Raw genomic sequence first — 18,606 nt, forward strand, 5'->3', positions numbered from 1 at the left:
AGATTATTTGCAATGCTTATTTCACGAGCGATTAAAATTTGCGATGTCTCCAGGGTTGTTCTCCGTTAAATAGCAACTCTTTTGTGGATAAAGCCTGCATATAATTTCTTTCACTGCTGCAGGCACGGTGAAAACCGGTTTCATAGATAAAAGGATCCGACATGGAATGCAGGCACAGCCTGGAAAGCAATTCCTCATTGACCATTTAATTGGAGTGCTTGCTTGAGTGCTTAAGCCACTTGTCGAATGCCCTACAGTCAATAGCACTGCAGTTTGTGACCCAATCGGGATGTACAGTCGGCAGTTGCTACAAGGTGGAAGAACATAATTTACAAAGGCTATGTGTTTCTTTTTGTGAGATTCAAAGCAAAATATAATTGATAACACCTGATTTCCGAGCTGTTTGACATATCAGCATGTTTTCTAAATTACACAGCCAAATTTTTTCCAACCATCACATGACGATTGGCAGCTGTTTATAAAGATTAATGTTTATGCAGATCGCCCTGAAACATCTTCAATGCAACTTTGTTTTGATAATTTGTTTGTTGAAATTCCCCTAAAATAAGGGTGAAAGCTACTCAAGGTTTTGGGGTTGTATACAGGACGTACTGTAATCAGTAATCACACCGATTCGAATCTGCCGATTCCTTAAAAATTGCCAATATCGGCCAAACACCAATACAACACTGTCTCTGTGTCGTGTGTGTGTGTGTGTGTGTGTGTGTGTGTGTGTGTGTGTGTGTGTGTGTGTGTGTGTGTGTGTGTGTGTGTGTGTGTGTGTGTGTGTGTGTGTGTGTGTGTGTGTGTGTTTTAAAAGGTGAAACACAACCTTCCCAGGTCTCAAAGTATCCAATTCAGTGTGTGATTGCACATATATATATATATACATATATATATATATATATATATATATATATAAATATTTTATATATATATATATATATATATATATATATAAATATAAATATATATATGGCCTGGTGTTGGCGTAGTGGCGTAGCTTATATATATTAGCCTGGTGTTGGCGTAGTGGTTAGGGAAGCGGCTTGAGATCCAAAAGGTCCTGAGTTCAAGCCCCGTTGGCCGCTTGAATTAATACACACCAGGAGGTTGACTCAGCCTGTCATCCTTCCGAGGTCGGCGAAGTGAGTACCAGTGTATGCCCCGGTTAGAATAGGTGTACCATATCCCTGTGTCGTAAGAGGCAACCAGGGTTGCGTCAGGAAGGCCATCCGGCGTAAAAAATAAGCCAAATCACTATGCGGATCATATGGATGATCCGCTGTGGCGACCCCTTACAGGAGCAGCGGAAAGAAGAAGATATATATATATATATATATATATATATATATATATATATATATATATATATGTGTGTGTGTGTGTGTGTGTGTGTGTGTGTGTGTGTGTGTGTGTGTGTGTGTGTGTGTGTGTGTGTGTGTGTGTGTATATATATACATACATGTATTATATTTATATATATATATATATATATATTATATATTATTTTATTTTTTTCACACATCAGAAACACCTGACTGTTATAGTGAGCATCGCCGCGGATTATGTCTCACACGGTAAAACTGCATAATCCGCAAAGAGCAAGCATCTGTCTGCCACCCAGATGGACAATTGTTCCCACTAATGCAAATCATTCATCCAGAAGGCACGTGATGTGATCGACAGGTAAATCGAAACATGTGAAGTGTGATGAGCACTCCCCTGATCTGTGATTGGTCCGCGTCCAGGATCAGGGGAGTTCTCGTCACTTCACATGCTTCGATATATATATATATATATATATATATATATATATATATATATATATATATATATATATATATATATATATATATATATATACATAAACATATACATACGTGTGTGTGTGTGTGTGTGTGTGTGTGTGTGTGTGTGTGTGTGTGTGTGTGTGTGTGTGTGTGTGTGTGTGTGTGTGTGTGAAAGTTGCTGTTGCTGGTTGCTATCTCCACACATGAATGGGTTTCAGGAGGTGAAACGGAGACCTACCAGAAGTGAACAAATGAGATGTGTGTTTTAGATCGGCCCAATACCGAGGAATCATAAACTCACATTACATAAAAGCAAAACTGGGGTCAAATGATTTTGAGCTGCTCTTTAATTTTGGCCAGCACAGTCAAGTTACCCAACTCATAACCTTTCAAAAAACAGGTGCACCCAATTTTGCTCATCGTGTTGACAAAAAGTCTAAGAGTATGAATGAAACTTCGAAAAAGTCAAGTTATCATTGAGACATGTAAATATGATTCATGGGCTGCTTGGGCTGCTACCAGTCATGAAAGCAAGCAGTGCATTGTGGAGTTTGCAAAATGTTCAGGGAACAGTAATTCACGATAAGAAACCTTGTTCTCATGAAAAAAGATGTTTCCTTCATCATTCTGTGAGATGCGATCTTGGGGTAATAGAAAGAGGTTGGAATAAATCTAATAAAATCGGTGTTGGGGTGGGGGAAGTGGAGCGAAGAGGAGGGATGAGGGGTTGAAGTTGGCTTTGATCAAATCGTTATCAAATCCTGCACTGGAGAGTATCAAGGAGACTTGAGAAGGGGCTAAAAGTTGGCCAAGTCTGTTTCTGTTGTAGAGCTGAAGATAACTTCCTTTTGCTTCGTTTTTTTCTTAATGGCCATGCCCTACACATGGAAGAGCAACTGTTTCCATGCTCGAAGGAAGTGTCGTGCGGGGCACTCACCGATGAGCGTATCTTCGGCAACCGGGATGAATTGCCCAAAAAAGCTGTTGAGGAAAGCAGGAGGTCGGTTGGCTGTGAAGCAGAAACATCAATATGTTAGGGTATGCTGTGGGTTCAGCAATCAAATATAAAAGACATTTTATTTAAATCAATAGCATCAAGCAAAAAGCACATCTTCACCCTCACACTTTTTCGTAGAGAATAGGTCAGTAAGTCTGGTGAAGAATTCATTTCGCTGAAATTTTCCTTTCTTTTTTGATACATCACATAAAAGTCGGGTATCACTATAATGCGCAGATATGTTACATGTACTGAGAACTGCCCCTTCCCCCCCCCACCCCCCGCCTTCCCTACTCCAACCTCAACCCACCCAAAACACCCCCAACACAAAAAGGGCACACCCAAGTGATCATGACACACAAGTGCAAATAAACTTTCATGGCCTCAACAGACACCCCTTCCATCCTACCCCCAAAATTTTAAAGAACAAAAATATTGTACATTTTACCTTTGTGCAGTTACACCTGCTGTTGCAATTTGGCAAAAAGTGCTTGATGAACCGGCCATAATACAGAGTTTTACCCGATTTCCCCGCAATGGCTAAACATATTTTGATCTATCTTATTTTAAATCAAAAAATTCGACATTTTCCTCTGTTCTCACTCTAAATAGAGCCCAAATTCATTCATTTAAACAAGCTTAAGCTCCTTTAGGAGTCTTAAATCGATATCTTTAAAATGTGCCATTTGCTCTAATGAAATTTGTTTAAATGAATGTTCTTTATATAGAATCCTAAACGTGACTCTACTGTTGAAAACTATTGTAATCATCAATATAGATTTTCAGAGTTTTATCACCCTTGCCACTTTATAAAAGAGATCGAGGCAAATGGAAGAGCTGGGTGACAAGGAGTGGAAGGTCGACACAGACAATTGGGCAGACCAAAGGACACAGGTGGATAAAGAACATTTAAATAAGCATAAGAGGGCAATATCAGTGTATATATAAATTAGGAGACACCATGAAATGCCAATTGCTGCAGTTTTGAAGGACTGGGGGAGAGAAAGTAGAGACAATGAGATGAAACATTGAAGGTGAGAGAAAGGGGAGACAACGAAATGGGAGGTGAGCAAACGTTTTGAGAAATGGTTTGGAGTCAATCATTGGTGGATCTTGTGGTTTCATCAACCTGTGTGTAAAAGCAATTTCTCCTCAAGTCATTTATTCATTATAATTCCCTGGATGAATGAACTGTGGGGAAGATGATGCAACACAGAATTACAAAGGTGTTTTCCATTCATGATGTAATCCAGTGGAGTGGAATGTTATTCTGTGGGGTCGTTCTGTTTTATACCTAACTTGCTGTGCCGACCCATCGCTTCTCTGCCATATTCAAAAGACAGTATGCTGCATGTCACAAACATATTGCATATCTTTGTCTGAATAGGAAGTAAAAAATGAGTGGTACACACCAAAATATATATGTTGTTGGTGGTGGTGTTGCTGCTGCTGCTGCTGCTGCTGCTGCTGCTGTCAACATGGCGGTGGTTGTTGTTTATGGGCTCTTCCGTGTCCTTTTATGTATATATTTTCTCGATTACTTTGGGATTATTACTCCATATAATTTTGTGTGTTTTTTTCCATGTCCATCACCCTTTATTTTAAAGGGTTCCTGCCAGTCCCATCGCCAGGGCTCAGTATTAAGAGGGACATATGAACTGGATTGGGGGGGGGGGGCACAATTATAATATTTAATATTTTTGATAACCCAGTATGCTATTGTATTCATGCAGCATTGACGCATCTATACTGAGGTTGCCGTCACATACTAACCAAATTGATCTCAGCTAGATTTAATGTGTTCCGATGATTTTGGCCTAAAAATATTCGAATGCAGGAGAGCCGCAACAAACTGGCACATTCACAATGCAGATATTCAATGATTAGACAATTGGCACCAATTCAGGTGTACTTATACAAGGTGTTGTCAAGAATTCGCATTAGAAAATTAATATACCAGAGATACAATGACTAAACAGGGAGGTTGGCACCGGAATCAGTGCACTTTCAAATAAGATACAGTAGGCTATGACCTGCGATCATCACGTTAAACTATCAACAGCAAATACAACCAACCTGAAGATACCACAAAGTCCACATTTAAAGCAGTCAATTACACAGAGGTAAGATTATGCACAAAGTACTAGATATGGGATATGGGATATGCAAAGCACCAAACACAACATTTAACTTAAATATCAGAAGTACAAAGCAACCGACCACGGCGGGTGCTGACCACAACCACAACCATAACCACAACCTTTTTCCTTTTCTTAGCCATTTTTGTATATCCATGTCTTTTTCTACTGCTGCGAGCTAGCGGTCTCTGTGACTCATCCCTCACGACTCGTCCTTAAACACTAAGTTGTTCACAGGGTGCAACAGGGCATAAATGGGTGGCGTAGAAGTGGGGGGCACCAGATGCGCCATGGGGGGAATTGCACCCAAATTTCCCCACCCCGCCCCCCCCCCCCCGAGCGACGGGCCTGGTTCCTGATGTCGTACCATTGGAAACACTACATAAAAGCTCCAAGTCCTGCTTCTTTATCTTCCCTCACGGAAAGACAGGCTTTGAAAACTGGTACCTTCATGATCAAACGGACAAATTTTTGTTCGAAGTAAATAAATTATTACCTTTTGATTCACTGGCCACACTCTTTGATCCATGGGACTTAAAATTGGCATGAAGAGTGGCCAATCCCCCAAGTTGGTTATGTGTTTTGACCTGCCCCCCCCCCTCCACAACCACTTTCCCCTCCCCACGCTCAGCATCTGCGTATACGCACAACTAACTCCTTAATGTTTTGACCTCGACCAGATGAAGAACGGGTAAAAAAAAAGGGAACATAGGTCATTTTGGGGGTAAAAACCCGTTTTTTTTTAATTTCAGCTCTGAAAATTCAAAATTAATCGCAACTGATGATGCATAATTGTTAACACGAGGACAGTTCTTAATATAGAATACATACATCTGTATTTTGAGCAATGGTTGCCATGGAAACGGCTATCATTTTGTCAAATTACCGTTTATTTAATGTATTGCTTTCAAATCTTGAAACAAGTAACGCATGAATATGGCGATCAGTGAAATTTACTTAATGTCAAATATGAGTTTGTAGCCAATTGGCATCACTGTCTCTAATGGGTCATTCCATGTCAAATCATCAAAGAATCTGCCGTCATCTCTCAGATTTTTGTAAAACTTTGGGAACCAATTGGGACCCATGAAAAACGGCAAGAACTCAAATATTTTTGCTAACAGCCTCTTAATTAGTGAGATACAGACTAACGAACTTTGGACTAATTAGCACGACGTCGCGAATTCAAATGGCCATATCTCTAAAAGTATAACACCTCGAGAGCTGGTTTTGGTGTAATTTTAAAGGTATTTCCATGCCCTATGAATTTGTCTGGGCAACATTTTCCTACCTCCAACCACAAAAAAAGTTATCACAAAATATAAACTTCAATCGTGAATCCCCAAAAAATGTATCCTTCAAATTCCCTCAAATTCATCCCAGAGGTACCTTATGATGTCAAGAATGTTCCACATAAGTTTTGTGATGGGCACTCCAATAGTTTCTGAGATGTGAGCAATAATGTACATGTACGTATGGCATATAGGTTCGAAAATCAGCATTTGTAATGTATTATACAATCATTCTAACCTCGCCATGACAGGGAACACAGGGAACGACCATCAATTGCTTTGAAGTATCATATACTTTCATTTTCAACTGGGCCTGAGGGGAAGAAACAAGTGCTGCTGTTGCTGCATTGAAGAGGAAATTGAAAGCCGAAGTCAGGTTAGTGAACACTGTGTACTTGAACTCACTTATTGATTGTATAATACGTTACAAATGCTGATTTTCGAACCTATATGCCATACGTACATGTACATTATTGCTCATATCTCAGAAACTATTGGAGTGCCCATCACAAAACTTATGTGGAACCTTCTTGACATCATAAGGTACCTCTGGGATGAATTTGAGGAAATTTGAAGGATACATTTTTTGGGGATTCACGATGGAAGTTTATATTTTGTGATAACTTTTTTGTGGTTGGAGGTAGGAAAATGCTGCCCAGACAAATTCATAGTGCATGAAAATACCTTTAAAATGACACTAAAACCAGCTCTCTAGGTGTTATACTTTTAGAGATATGGCCATTTGAATTCGCGACGTCGTGCTAATTAGTCCATAGTTCGTTAGTCTGTATCTCACTAATTAAGAGGCTGTTAGCAAAAATATTTGAGTTCTTGCCGTTTTCCATGGGTCCCAATTGGTTCCCAAAGTTTTACAAAAATCTGAGAGATGACGGCAGATTCTTTGATGATTTGACATGGAATGACCCTAATGTCACTCATCATTGCCATCGTCATCATCACTATCGTGGTCATGCCGTTCAATGTTTGAGTCCTCGTCATTCTCACACGAAGTGCTGCACATGCAAAGATCAGTGCATGTTAAGTTCCTGGCCCTGCAGGAACATCTCTGTGATGAACATTCTGTCTTGCACTGGCACCTTATCATCTCGATAATTGCCTTTGGTGCAGGGAGAATGTCTGTTGTTGTCGGTTTTTGAGTTGACCACTCGTGTCCTTGTGGAAGCCATTCTTTAATGGATCAAGAAATGTTTGCTGAGAAATTGCTGCTTGACCCCAAACGAATGCCTGGATATGTACCCGCATGATATGCTGCCTCAGAGCACCGACAGTTGCTGGTAACTTGTCATTCTCAGCCATGTTCTTACAGAAGAGATGCCACCGAAGTTCAGGGATATTGGAAATATTGACACCACTTGGACAATAACCTGAACAGACAAATCTTGCTAAAGTTGTGTATAGGTCCTCTGACAGTTCAGCATCCTTACAGAGCATAGCAAAGGCATCTACCATGTCGTCATCAGCCTTCAAGTAGCACTGGAACCACTTTGCCTTACCATGTAGAGTGAACTGCCCAGTATTATCGGCACCTGTGAATGCGTGGAAGGCTGGCAATGCCTGGGCTCTCTCCTCACCCAGGGCCTTCCAGATTGGCTCGATTTTGACAATGCTAGATGCCATTGAGATAGATCCGTGTCTTGGCAGGAGATGATAGTCTGCTATGGCACGAACCAGAACATCCGTATCAGGTGAGAATATTGTCAGCTCAATATCTCCCGTGTGTAGCTGTGATGCAGCTATTGCTTACTGGATCATCAACGTATCGGCCTCCTCATGGTTATTCGCCTCAAATTGGAGACCCCTGTTGCTCGACATCCGCCCAGATGCCGAAACGACTACCACCTTTGTTGAATCGTGGTTGTGTTCTAGAGTTTTCTCTGCAAAGTACTCTGTCAGATCAGCCTTGGTTTGATCATGGGACAGAAATAGACTCATCGTAATGTGTTTGATACTGGTATCATCCTTGACCTGATATTGGACTGGTGCCTTTCCTTGACGTCGTTTGTCTCTGGTTGTGCTCTTGAGGGAATCTTGCTTGTATGTATCAAAAACAATAATTACATGGTTGAAGCCTCTGGTCAGACTCATCACCCGATCATTGAAACATTCACTGAGATCCTTCACTGTCACAACCATTGCTGGTTTGTTGGTTATTTTCTGGACAACTACCATTCCATCCACGACTGCGACCTTCGTGCTAGTACTGCCATCAATTACAGCATCAGCGGGTGCTGGTTCCATGTGTGTGGCATCAAGCTCATCTTCTGGTAAAGACGGTTCCTTGTTGGCAAACTTCTCCAAGTTGTGGATTAGCTTCGACTTGTCGGTGCATGACAGTAAGCTACCGTTTGGTGCAAATAGGGCCCTCAGTGTCACAGCGAATTCAAAGTTGCCAATTGCATCCTTCTGGTCGACGTCCCTGCTGGATCTGGAGAGTACCATCAGTCTACCATACAAATCCTTGGTTACCATACAAATACAAACATGGTGTCACCTATGTTCCCTACAAGATTACACTTACAATATATCAAACTACAAAACTTAAAATCAAACGTTTAACTGCTGAAGGTGCCGAAACCTTCTGATATTGAACAACAGGCACACCAATGTTTGATTGCACAGATGGCCGTTTCCATGGCAACCAACTGTTCCAATACTTGAAAATCATAATACTTATGTGTAAATTAGTCATGGTCACTATATTTAACAATTATTTTGGCCATCCGATGGAAAATATAATTTAAAAATATATATATTAAAAAATGGCAATTCCACTCCAAAAATGCTGTTTCCCTGGCAACCGACAGTCAAAATGCAACATTTTATTATCTTATAAAATCCATTGTTAGCCATTTAACAGTAATCCATCATCACTTGGTTATTTTGTATTGTTTCAGATTTTTTTAATTGGAATTCAAAAAAAGCGTTTTTCACCCCAAAACGACCTTTCCAAAAGTTGAAAAAAATGTGAAACATAATTTTTTTATTTAAATAGATTTTAAACTTCTCAAAAATCTATAGGTTTGCTACTCTCAAAAAAATTCCAACGAAATTACACAAGGAACCTGACTAATAAATGCGCAAAAGAAATCGAGAAATTATTAGAATACATTGTCATCACCATCCGGAAGTAGTGCGTGCCCGTACGGAATGTTCACATGCATTCCATGAATTATCGCTTGCATTGAAGTAACAACTGCTGTGATTCTTACACACACAGAATTAATTAAAATCAAGTTTACCTCCCTGTCTTTGCTTGCCATGACATTCGCTGCCATTCACCATTGCCACTCCTACGCCACGGTAACTGAGGCCTAAGTCACATTTGCTCTACGGCGAGGATATGGCGGCCCTACGCCCTCTGAATTGACAGAAACATGCGGTGGCCGCAGTTTCTGAGGTGGCCTCAGGGTGGCCCTACGCCGTTTGGCTATCTTTTACAGGCCGTAGGGGTCGCCGTTGAATTATAACACGGAGTTATAACTTTTTTCATTTCTACGTTCGCCGTCGCAATTCGACAAGCCGAAACAAAAGAACTGGTAAAAAAAAAAAGGAAAAAAAAAAAGAACCCACTCGTTACCGTCCATCTGGCCGCACGTTCGCCTTAGGGTTCCCCTGAGGTCCCCCTGCGGTCGCCTTGCATCTGCCTTGAAAATTCTATGGCCGCCGCAGGAACGCCCGAAGGTCACCGTGCGACATCAAATCAAAGACCGTACGGCACCCCCACGTTTTCGGTGTCCACAATTTATAAATACGCTGTGCGGCGACCCGAAAAATAAAAACATATGTGACTGCTATATTGCGTGGATGTTCCACCGTCGGATGTTCCTCACAGGTGTCGCCGATGGCTTTGGAGTAACCAGGTCTACAGGTGTCAAGCCTCGGGGATGCATCAGAACCTAGATTTGGTACCTGGCTACTCGGGATTGGGAAGGATTCAGCACTGTCGGCAGGTGAAGACAGCTCATAGGGGATGAATGGGGGGTCTGGTGGCTTTGTTGCTGGTTGGAGGAATACATCCTCGGTTTGTTGTGCAACACCATATCCCCGATTGTGAGGGAGTGGGAGCGTATCCTTCCAGTAGTCTGGGACTTTGTAGCATTCAGACTTTTTCACCCGATAAGCTGCACTCCTCAATTGGGACCCCACAAATTTACGTATGTTGCACCAGGGTCCATCGGTGGCAGAGACGAGGTAGCAGTTTCTTGCGCATGACTTGTTATGATCAGAGTAAAAAATAGATCAAATCACCGACTTCCACTGACACTTTGGGCTTGATGGACCCCATGGGTGCCTCGACTTCTCACTATGGGGGTGGTTCATGGAGCGAAGATGGTGTTGGGCTTGTATCATTTGTAAGTCCGAGAAAGGGATTTGTTGATTGGTGAACTGATCCCGCTGGCATCTCTCGAGCCAAGAGTCCCCGTGCACGAACTCGTGAGGTCATACTGGCGGTGGCCAGTGCGAGGGTTAGTGGAGTTACTGGTCCTCCCATCGGCTCCTGTCGTGGAAGTTCGTCTTCATATTCACGAACTGCCTTCTCGGCGATGGGATTCTTGTTGGGATTTTTAATGCGACCAATCTCGATGCACATCTGGTGATGTTTAAGAAGCTCATCGTGGACCAGATGTGTGAAGCCAGGAGCCGGATCGGTGCGGATGACAGCAAGTGGTCCATCCAATGGCCGGAGCTCTATGCATAAGCAGATCAAGTTGCCGCGGAGAGTGATGTGTTGTTCATTCTCCACAATGCACGATGTAGTGTAGGAAATGGAACATTCTCGCAATATAAGAATTAGCTGGTGATTGCGTTTGATGATATCCACTGCGAAGGATACCCCAACAGCACCAGGGGGTTCTCCAGTGGACTGCTTGGTCACGGTATGAGGAATGTTGCGCAATGCAGCACACTGGTGACACCTCGAGGTTACCTGATCGATTGCTCTGTCCAAGTCAAGAGCATAAAAATAGCGGTGAATCACAGAACTGAGTTGATGACGACTCGGGTGATCCAGTTGAATGTGTAGTGCTGTTAGTAAGCCAATGACTACCTGACGTGGGACAATAATGCACTCACATGCTGAAGACAAGGGCTTGTCCCGACGGACTACAACTAGGCCATCTTTGGAAAGTGACGCAACCTGGAGGTAACGTTTGACATCCTTGATGTTGGTTGTTTTCTTCGATGGGTGGGTGCCCTGAATCAGGTGGGCATGAGTCCGCCTTAAGTCTGCGCACTCTGCCTGAACTGCTATCCAGGCAGTTCTGTTGGTGAAGGGCAGTTTGGTTCGGCCGGAAATAATGTCTTGGGCTGACACCTGCAGGACTACGGCCTCCTCCTCAAGTCTTATGAATGCACAAATTTGACAGGAGGTGTCGGTACAGTCTGTTGCACTGCGGCTGGCAAAATCAGATGGGGCATTGGCGGATCCTGCGAGGTGCCGTACGGTCGCTTGATAATGGCTGACGGTGGACAGGAATGTGGATAGATGAGGGCTCGCTGAAAACTCGCCACGACACAGCTTCTCATATGCTTGTACGCACGGGTTGCTATCGGTGAGGATGGATGCATGATGTTTAGATAGGATAATGAAGGGACTTAAGTGTTTTACTGATACAGCAATGGAAAGGGCCTACACTTCACAGGTAGGTTGGCGTCCGCGTAACTTTGCGCTAAAAAAAACCCGCGAGGTGAGGTCTTCCATTGCGCGTGATGTACAGAGTTGATCTAATGCTGTGTTTTTTGACAGAACCATCTGTCACGATCCATAGCTGATCACTTGGACGAGGAAGAGTAATTTTACGAGCTGACGAAAGAGCAGCTTGGGCTCTGTGGAAGGCAGAATGTAACTCATCAGTCCACACAACTCTGTCCAGTGATTGGCATCCAGCCACAACATCATCCAAGGGGGATAAGAGAGCGGAGCAGTTGGGGATAACACGAGCGAGAACCTTATATGCCCCGATAAAGGATCTCATTCCCCTGACCTTCTCAGGAGCCGAACAAGTAGAGAGTGTAGCCACACGGTGTGGGCTGGCCTGGATAGTACCACTAGACCAGATCCACCCTAAGATGGTGGTGCTCTTTGGACATACAACTGTCTTCGTAGCAGAGAGGCAAAATCGACATTTATGCAGAGCCTGCAACACCATTCTCCAGTTCTGGAGAAGTTCGTCCAATGTGTCACCACTGCAATAGAGGTCGTCAGCGAGTTTGGCGATGGTCCCCTTCTCTAAGAGATCACACAGGACGTGACACATGAGTTCTTCGAGTGCCGTCTCTAATCCAGGCATACCCATAGCGGATCTGGTATACACACGTATTCCCCGGAAGGGTGTGGCTACACCGCAGTACTTCATGGACTGGCGAGATAATGGGATTTGGTAGAAGGCACTCGGAAGGTCGGTAGTAATTAGATACTTCCACTGAGCAATTTTGTGGAGGATGCAATCTACGTTTGGCATAAGAGAGGGTTGGGGCTTGCTGTATCGGCCCACATCAGCAAAGGCTGTGACTCAGCGGAACCCGCCACTGGGCATCTTGATCAAGAATGAAGGATTCAGGTATTCCACAGTAATCCCCCTGTCCTCACGACGAGCAAAGACTCCAAGCTTTTCTAGTTCATCAAATTTGTGTTGTAGTTCGCACAGTTTATCTGGCGCATACTGTGGTAGACAGCCTTTGCGTTGTGGAGGCTGAACGGAGCCCATTTTAACAACAGCCTCAAAGGGGCCTGCAGCACCATTGTAGCCTTGGAACACTGGGTCAAACACTTCATCATACTCTTCAAGAAGGGCACAAAACTTTGATTGTGTGTCAGGAGCGAACATGTTGGCAGGGTCGAGGGTGGCAGTCGAAGAGTGTCCTGAGAGTGAAGTGAGTGTGCTTTTTAATTTGGGGGGGCTGGTCTCAGTATAGTCATCTGGGTGTTCTTCGGGTATGTACACAGGGCGGATTTGGCAAAATTGCTCATGTCGTTTGAGAACTCGTGGTTCGTTAGTTAAATTGGGGATCCGAACCTTCCTGCTGATGCTACGGATGACACTCGGTGGGGGCCAGTACTCAATGGGTCGCAGCGACCTCGCACTGGGGGCATCCGTGCGAGGTTCGAGTGCGAACGCTGAGTCGATACTCGATATGTCACGTGGAAGGACCATTTCGATGAACTCACCGGGCCACAGAGTAGTTGTGTGGGGTGGGCACGTATAACACGAGCTCGGCGTACTGCATGGCGATTAAGACTCCCTTCCTGAGAACCATAAACGTATGTGGTGCCGTCACCCAGGATAACTTGATGCTTTGCAGGGTGGATTGAGATGTCATTAGACTCCATGAAAGGTGTTCCTGCTAGTACTGCTACGTCAAGATTTTCGACAACCAGGCCCTCAAACTGAAATTCCCTTCCGTCGCCAGTCAGTGTCAGTCTGGTCTTACCAACCGCTTGAAGAGGGGAAGACCCATCAGCCTGACGAGCGGACTGTGCACTCTTATGAATCTTGGCTCCAAACCTCCTTACAGTTGTCTCACGAATCAGGTTACCCGCGGCCCCACTGTCGATGGTAACTCGGGTTGTGTGGTGGCCGTGGAAGGTGTCTAGATATGGAGACTGGCGAGTCTGGACACGCGAGATAGTGGACGGTTCTGTATAGTCTATGTTATTAACTACCTTGTCCATATGGGCATATGTTGTCTCCAGACTTGTCGTCTGACTCTTCAGTTATGTCAGCCACATAGCATGCTCTGGTGATGTACCGATGATCTCGTTCGGGGAGGAAAGGACACCCACTGAGGAAATGACTGCAATCAGTGTGGCGTACTTGTTTGCAGAGGGGACAGGACTTTGTAAGCTTGTTGGAACGAGTCCCCGAAAAGACTTGACGAGGTTTTGACGATGATGGGAACGATGCCGGGCGGGGAACCTGTGGTCGAGACGTTGAAGTGCGCAAGGACGTTCTATCTTCAGCAGCATGGAGCTCATCTAATAGTGAGTCAAGCGCCTGAGATATCTCCGGTTTGATGGAGGCTAAAGTGCGGGACCTGAGTTCAGTTCCATAGCGTTGTTTGAAGAGTCCGGGGAGTCCACTGTGGACAAGGGGAAGCCATGTGAGCACAATAAAGTTCTCCAACGAGGGAGATAATTCCTCATCTTCCATGATCGCCTGGTTATGGTGGAAGATGCTGCCATCTTGTCGAAGCAAGTTATCCTCCACAAACGCCATCAGGCGTTGGTATAAGTCTTCATGGCGCTCTTTGGGGTTATGGCGTATCGCTGCGAAGTCAATGAAGTGTGCGCCTGTTGACTGGAATCCGAAATGTTGTCGAATCGATTGCCATATGTTGACTACAGAGGTGGAGTTTCGGACTATGGTGTTGCGGGATATCACAGGGCAGTAGTTTGCAATCTGACCCAGTACAAGTTCCAGTACGGTGACTTTCTGTTGGACAGTGTGACGCTGCACAACGGGGACATCCTCATCATCATCCACAAGTCCACGAAGAGGGAACGCTCTGCTCTTCTTCTTCCAGGTGACGCCCTCAGTGAGGAAGGGCGCAAAGTTGGGATCGAGTGATAAAATATAAAGAAAATTGTCTCCAATTTTCAAACGAGTTCACCGTTTCACTCTTGCTAAGTGACCACTGCTTTGGTGCACGGTGTGTGGTGGCCATTTTGACGATGGGCACGTTGTACAGACGATGTTTATGACACAGCTACGGAGCGAGCTGGTTGGCCGCTCACCTTCTTGTGAGGTGCGATTGGGGTTCGAAGATGGCTCTCGTAACAGTGACGTTCTGCAAATCGCTGTCTCCGGGGTGAAGAGTGCATGGAATCGTATCCCACCACTGCCACCACGCCACAATGGTTAAAGGGAATCCCCAACGGAGCACCGAGGCCAAACACCAGTCTTGGTGAGGTTGAAATCAACTTTAATAACACACACGATACAACGTGCCCGGCTAGGCCAAACCTTCCACGATACAGCACCCTTGCACGGTAACCCCGTGCACCACACTCGCACGACGGATTAAACCACATACTCTACTGGCGCCGGGCTTATGTGACACAGTATCAATGACAAATCGGTACGAGTCACTCTCAAATTATGAAATGGACCCCCTGTTGGTAGATCAAGGTGAAGGGGATTTACTCCCAGAGAAAATTAAAGAAACCACAGTTTCTTTATCGCCCGGCTGGATAGATTTTACATCAACTCACCCCTAATTAAATTCTCACCTTCCACGAGAATTTCTCCATCTGGTTTCTCGAACCATCACCTTATCACCATGTGCTACCGAATAGGGTCGTCTCCAAATCGCCACTCTTTTTGGAAACTTAACATCTCCATATTAGACAACCTCTCTTTTAATAGTGCCTTTCAAAGTGTATGGTGCAATTTAGTAGGTACTAAGCCCCAATTTAAAGACCAGCGGTTATGGTGGGAACACATAAAGGTCCAAATTCGAAATTTCTGTCAACATTTCTGCTCTTTAAATACACAAGTAGAACGCAGAATAAAAGCGGAACTGGAGAAAGAAATTCTACAAATTCAATGCAACCTAAAAACCCACCCTGCCCCCCAACAAAAACTAAGACTGCATGAGAAAAAGTCTCTTCTCAATAGTATAATCACCAACCATACCCAAGGAGCATTAACAAGATTACGCTTTCAACACCTTCATCTCTTAGATAACCCAACCCGTTTTGTTTTTTTTTTTACTTTGAATCCAAATCGCCTCATTCCTTAATCACTGCTTTAAAACGTCCTGATAACTCGGTCACTACTAACCCGGTAGAAATTAAGAACGACGCAAAACTTTTCCTTTCTAAACTTTACCAGGCAAAAGATGTTGATTTAGAACTGGTTTCTCAATTGGCGGATGCTATCAGTGTTCTATCCCCCAAGCAAAAGTTGGATTTAGAATCACCACTCACACTCGAGGAACTTTCTGCTGCCCTTATGAGCCTGAATGGAGGGAAATCACCTGGGCTGGATGGTCTACCAGCAGAGATCTTTAAAAAATTCTGAGACCTGATTGAACCTGAATTGCTTCTGGTCTTCTGAGAGAGCCTGGAGAAGAATGAACTCCCACTAAGTTGCAGAAGAGCTGTACTTACTTTGATTCCTAAAAAAGGGAATCCCTTGCTCATCTCACAGTGGAGGCCAGTGTCCCTGCTGTGTGCAGACTATAAAATCCTCTCAAAAGCTTTGGCCTTACGTATTTCACCTCTACTAAAAGATATTATACATATGGACTAAACTGACTGTGTCCCTGGGCGTAATATCAAGGATAGTATCTCTGTTATTCGAGATGTAATTGATGTCTGTGAGATAAATCATGGAAGTTGTGGCCTGGTCTTCTTAGACCAGGAGAAAGCATTTGACTGTGTTTCTCACACATACCTTTTTGAAGTTTTTAAATCTTTTGGTTTTGGCCCCCTCTTTCTATCACATATACAGTTATGTTATTCAAACATAATGGCCATTTAAAAAATAAACAATGAACTTGTACCCCCTTTTGGGGTTGGGAGAGGGATAAGGCAGGGCTGCCCTCTTTCAGGAATATTGTATACTCTTTCTCTTGACCCCTTCTTAAACACCCTTCGTAAGTCGTTATCTGGTGTCACTATGGGAACTAATCCCTTAAAAAGCATCGCCTATGCAGATGATATCTGTGTCTGCATAAATCATGCAGAAGACATTGTTAAGATGACGAGTACCTTGGATCTCTTTGGTAAAGCATCATCAGCCAGAATAAATTGGGCTAAAACAGAAGCACTGTGGCTCCAACCCTCTACCTATCCCTTATCCACCTGCCCCCCCCCTTTCCCTCTCCCTCCTTGTCTCCCTGGCAATATTTCTTGGAAAAGTGACGCAATCAAGTTCTTGGGAGTGTTTCTTGGTCCGGGCTATTTTGTAAGGCATAACTGGGAAGGGTTGTTGGCACGCATGGAACTAATTTTATGTAAATGGAAGAGTTTACTCTGCCAACTGTCCTACCAAGGCAGGGTACAGGTCATCAACAGTCTGGTCACCTCAAAGTTATGGTACAAGGCTCTTGCCCTACAGCCACCTGCAGACATCATGGACAATATACAGAAATGCATCACTCGTTTCTTCTGGTCTGGAAAGCACTGGCTGCGATCAGAAATCCTGAACTTACCAGTGGCTGAAGGTGGCCAAGGACTCGTGAATGTCAAGTGCCACATCATGGCTTTCTGGCTGCAAACAGTATGGCGCTTCTTGTATGAACCCTGTTTGGTCTGGAAACAGCTCACCAGTTGCATCTTCCGACAAGCTGGAAAATTGAACTTTGCACAAAAGTTGTTCTTGATGGACTCAACCAAGATAGAGTTGTCTGGGTTACCTGCTTTTAACTGAAGCCTACTCAATGCATGGCAAGCTTTCGGCTGCCGTCGTGACCCTCAACCTCCACTGAACCCATGTTCTTCAACGAGCCACTGTTTCACAACAGTTTATTCGAAGGCAATGAAGGGGAAAATGCTTTCATTCAGCAGTTCACAAACACTGCAATAACGAAAGTGTGCCACTTGAAGAATGTCACCAATGATAGGTGGCTAAGTGCCACTGCTCTTGCATCAGAGGTTGGCATAAGATCATGTCGCAAAGTAAACAGCGTGCTAAAATAGGTACTACACACCTACTGTGCCTCACAAAAAGTTTGGAAAAAACCCTCCCATACCCACCTCTGACTTTTCCCCACCTTTCCCAAACCTTTATCTATCTGGCTCTACCATTCTAGAACCTATAGGTTTTGGCCGATCTCGATCCTTTTCTGGGAATAATCGAAAAACCCTAAACATACAATGCCTAAAAGTCCTTTTTCCCTCTTTGTCCTCCCCTGTATCCTGTAGATGGGTCACAGTCTTACCAAAACCCCCTCCCATTTATCCTATTTGGAATTGGTACTATAGACAGCCTGTACCAAAAGGGGTTGGAGATCTCCAATGGAGAATCGCACATTGGGTATTGCCAACAAATTCTTTATCACTGTTTTTCACAAACAAAAAGTGAGCAATGTCCCTTCTGTGGACAAACCGAAACACTACCTCATGCATATATACGCTGTAACTGTTTAACCCCTTTATTTGTTTTCCTGAAGATGCTTTTGGCATGTCTCTCTAGTAATTTGGATTTTCCAACCTTTACTTTTGACCCGAGTATGCCCTTCAACTCCCCAACAGCAATCCTCATTCATTTTTTCCTTTCACAAGCTAAGCTTGCTATATATAAAACAAGAAAATCAAAAATATGTAATGATTTGTATACAACAGATAGCTTAGAGGTGTTTAAAGCCCTTTGTGTTTCAACAATTGAACTGGAGTTCTGGTGTTGCTCTCAGGTACAGGT

General features: G+C 43.9%; 1 protein-coding gene across 1 annotated transcript in view; it reads right to left on the minus strand.

The window, feature by feature from the left end:
- The window catches only part of CDH23 (cadherin related 23), a 683,120-nt gene that overhangs the window by 653,449 nt on the left and 11,065 nt on the right, over positions 1–18,606 (minus strand). Inside the window, exon 3 of the mRNA XM_085883587.1 lies at positions 2,731–2,802. Within this exon, the coding sequence (XP_085739713.1) occupies positions 2,731–2,802 (72 nt within the window). The remainder of the gene's footprint in view (positions 1–2,730; positions 2,803–18,606) is intronic.

Source organism: Eptatretus burgeri, chromosome 5, assembly GCF_056783735.1.
Source record: "Eptatretus burgeri isolate ZD-2024b chromosome 5, Ebu_testis_v1, whole genome shotgun sequence".
Taxonomy (NCBI): domain Eukaryota; kingdom Metazoa; phylum Chordata; class Myxini; order Myxiniformes; family Myxinidae; genus Eptatretus; species Eptatretus burgeri.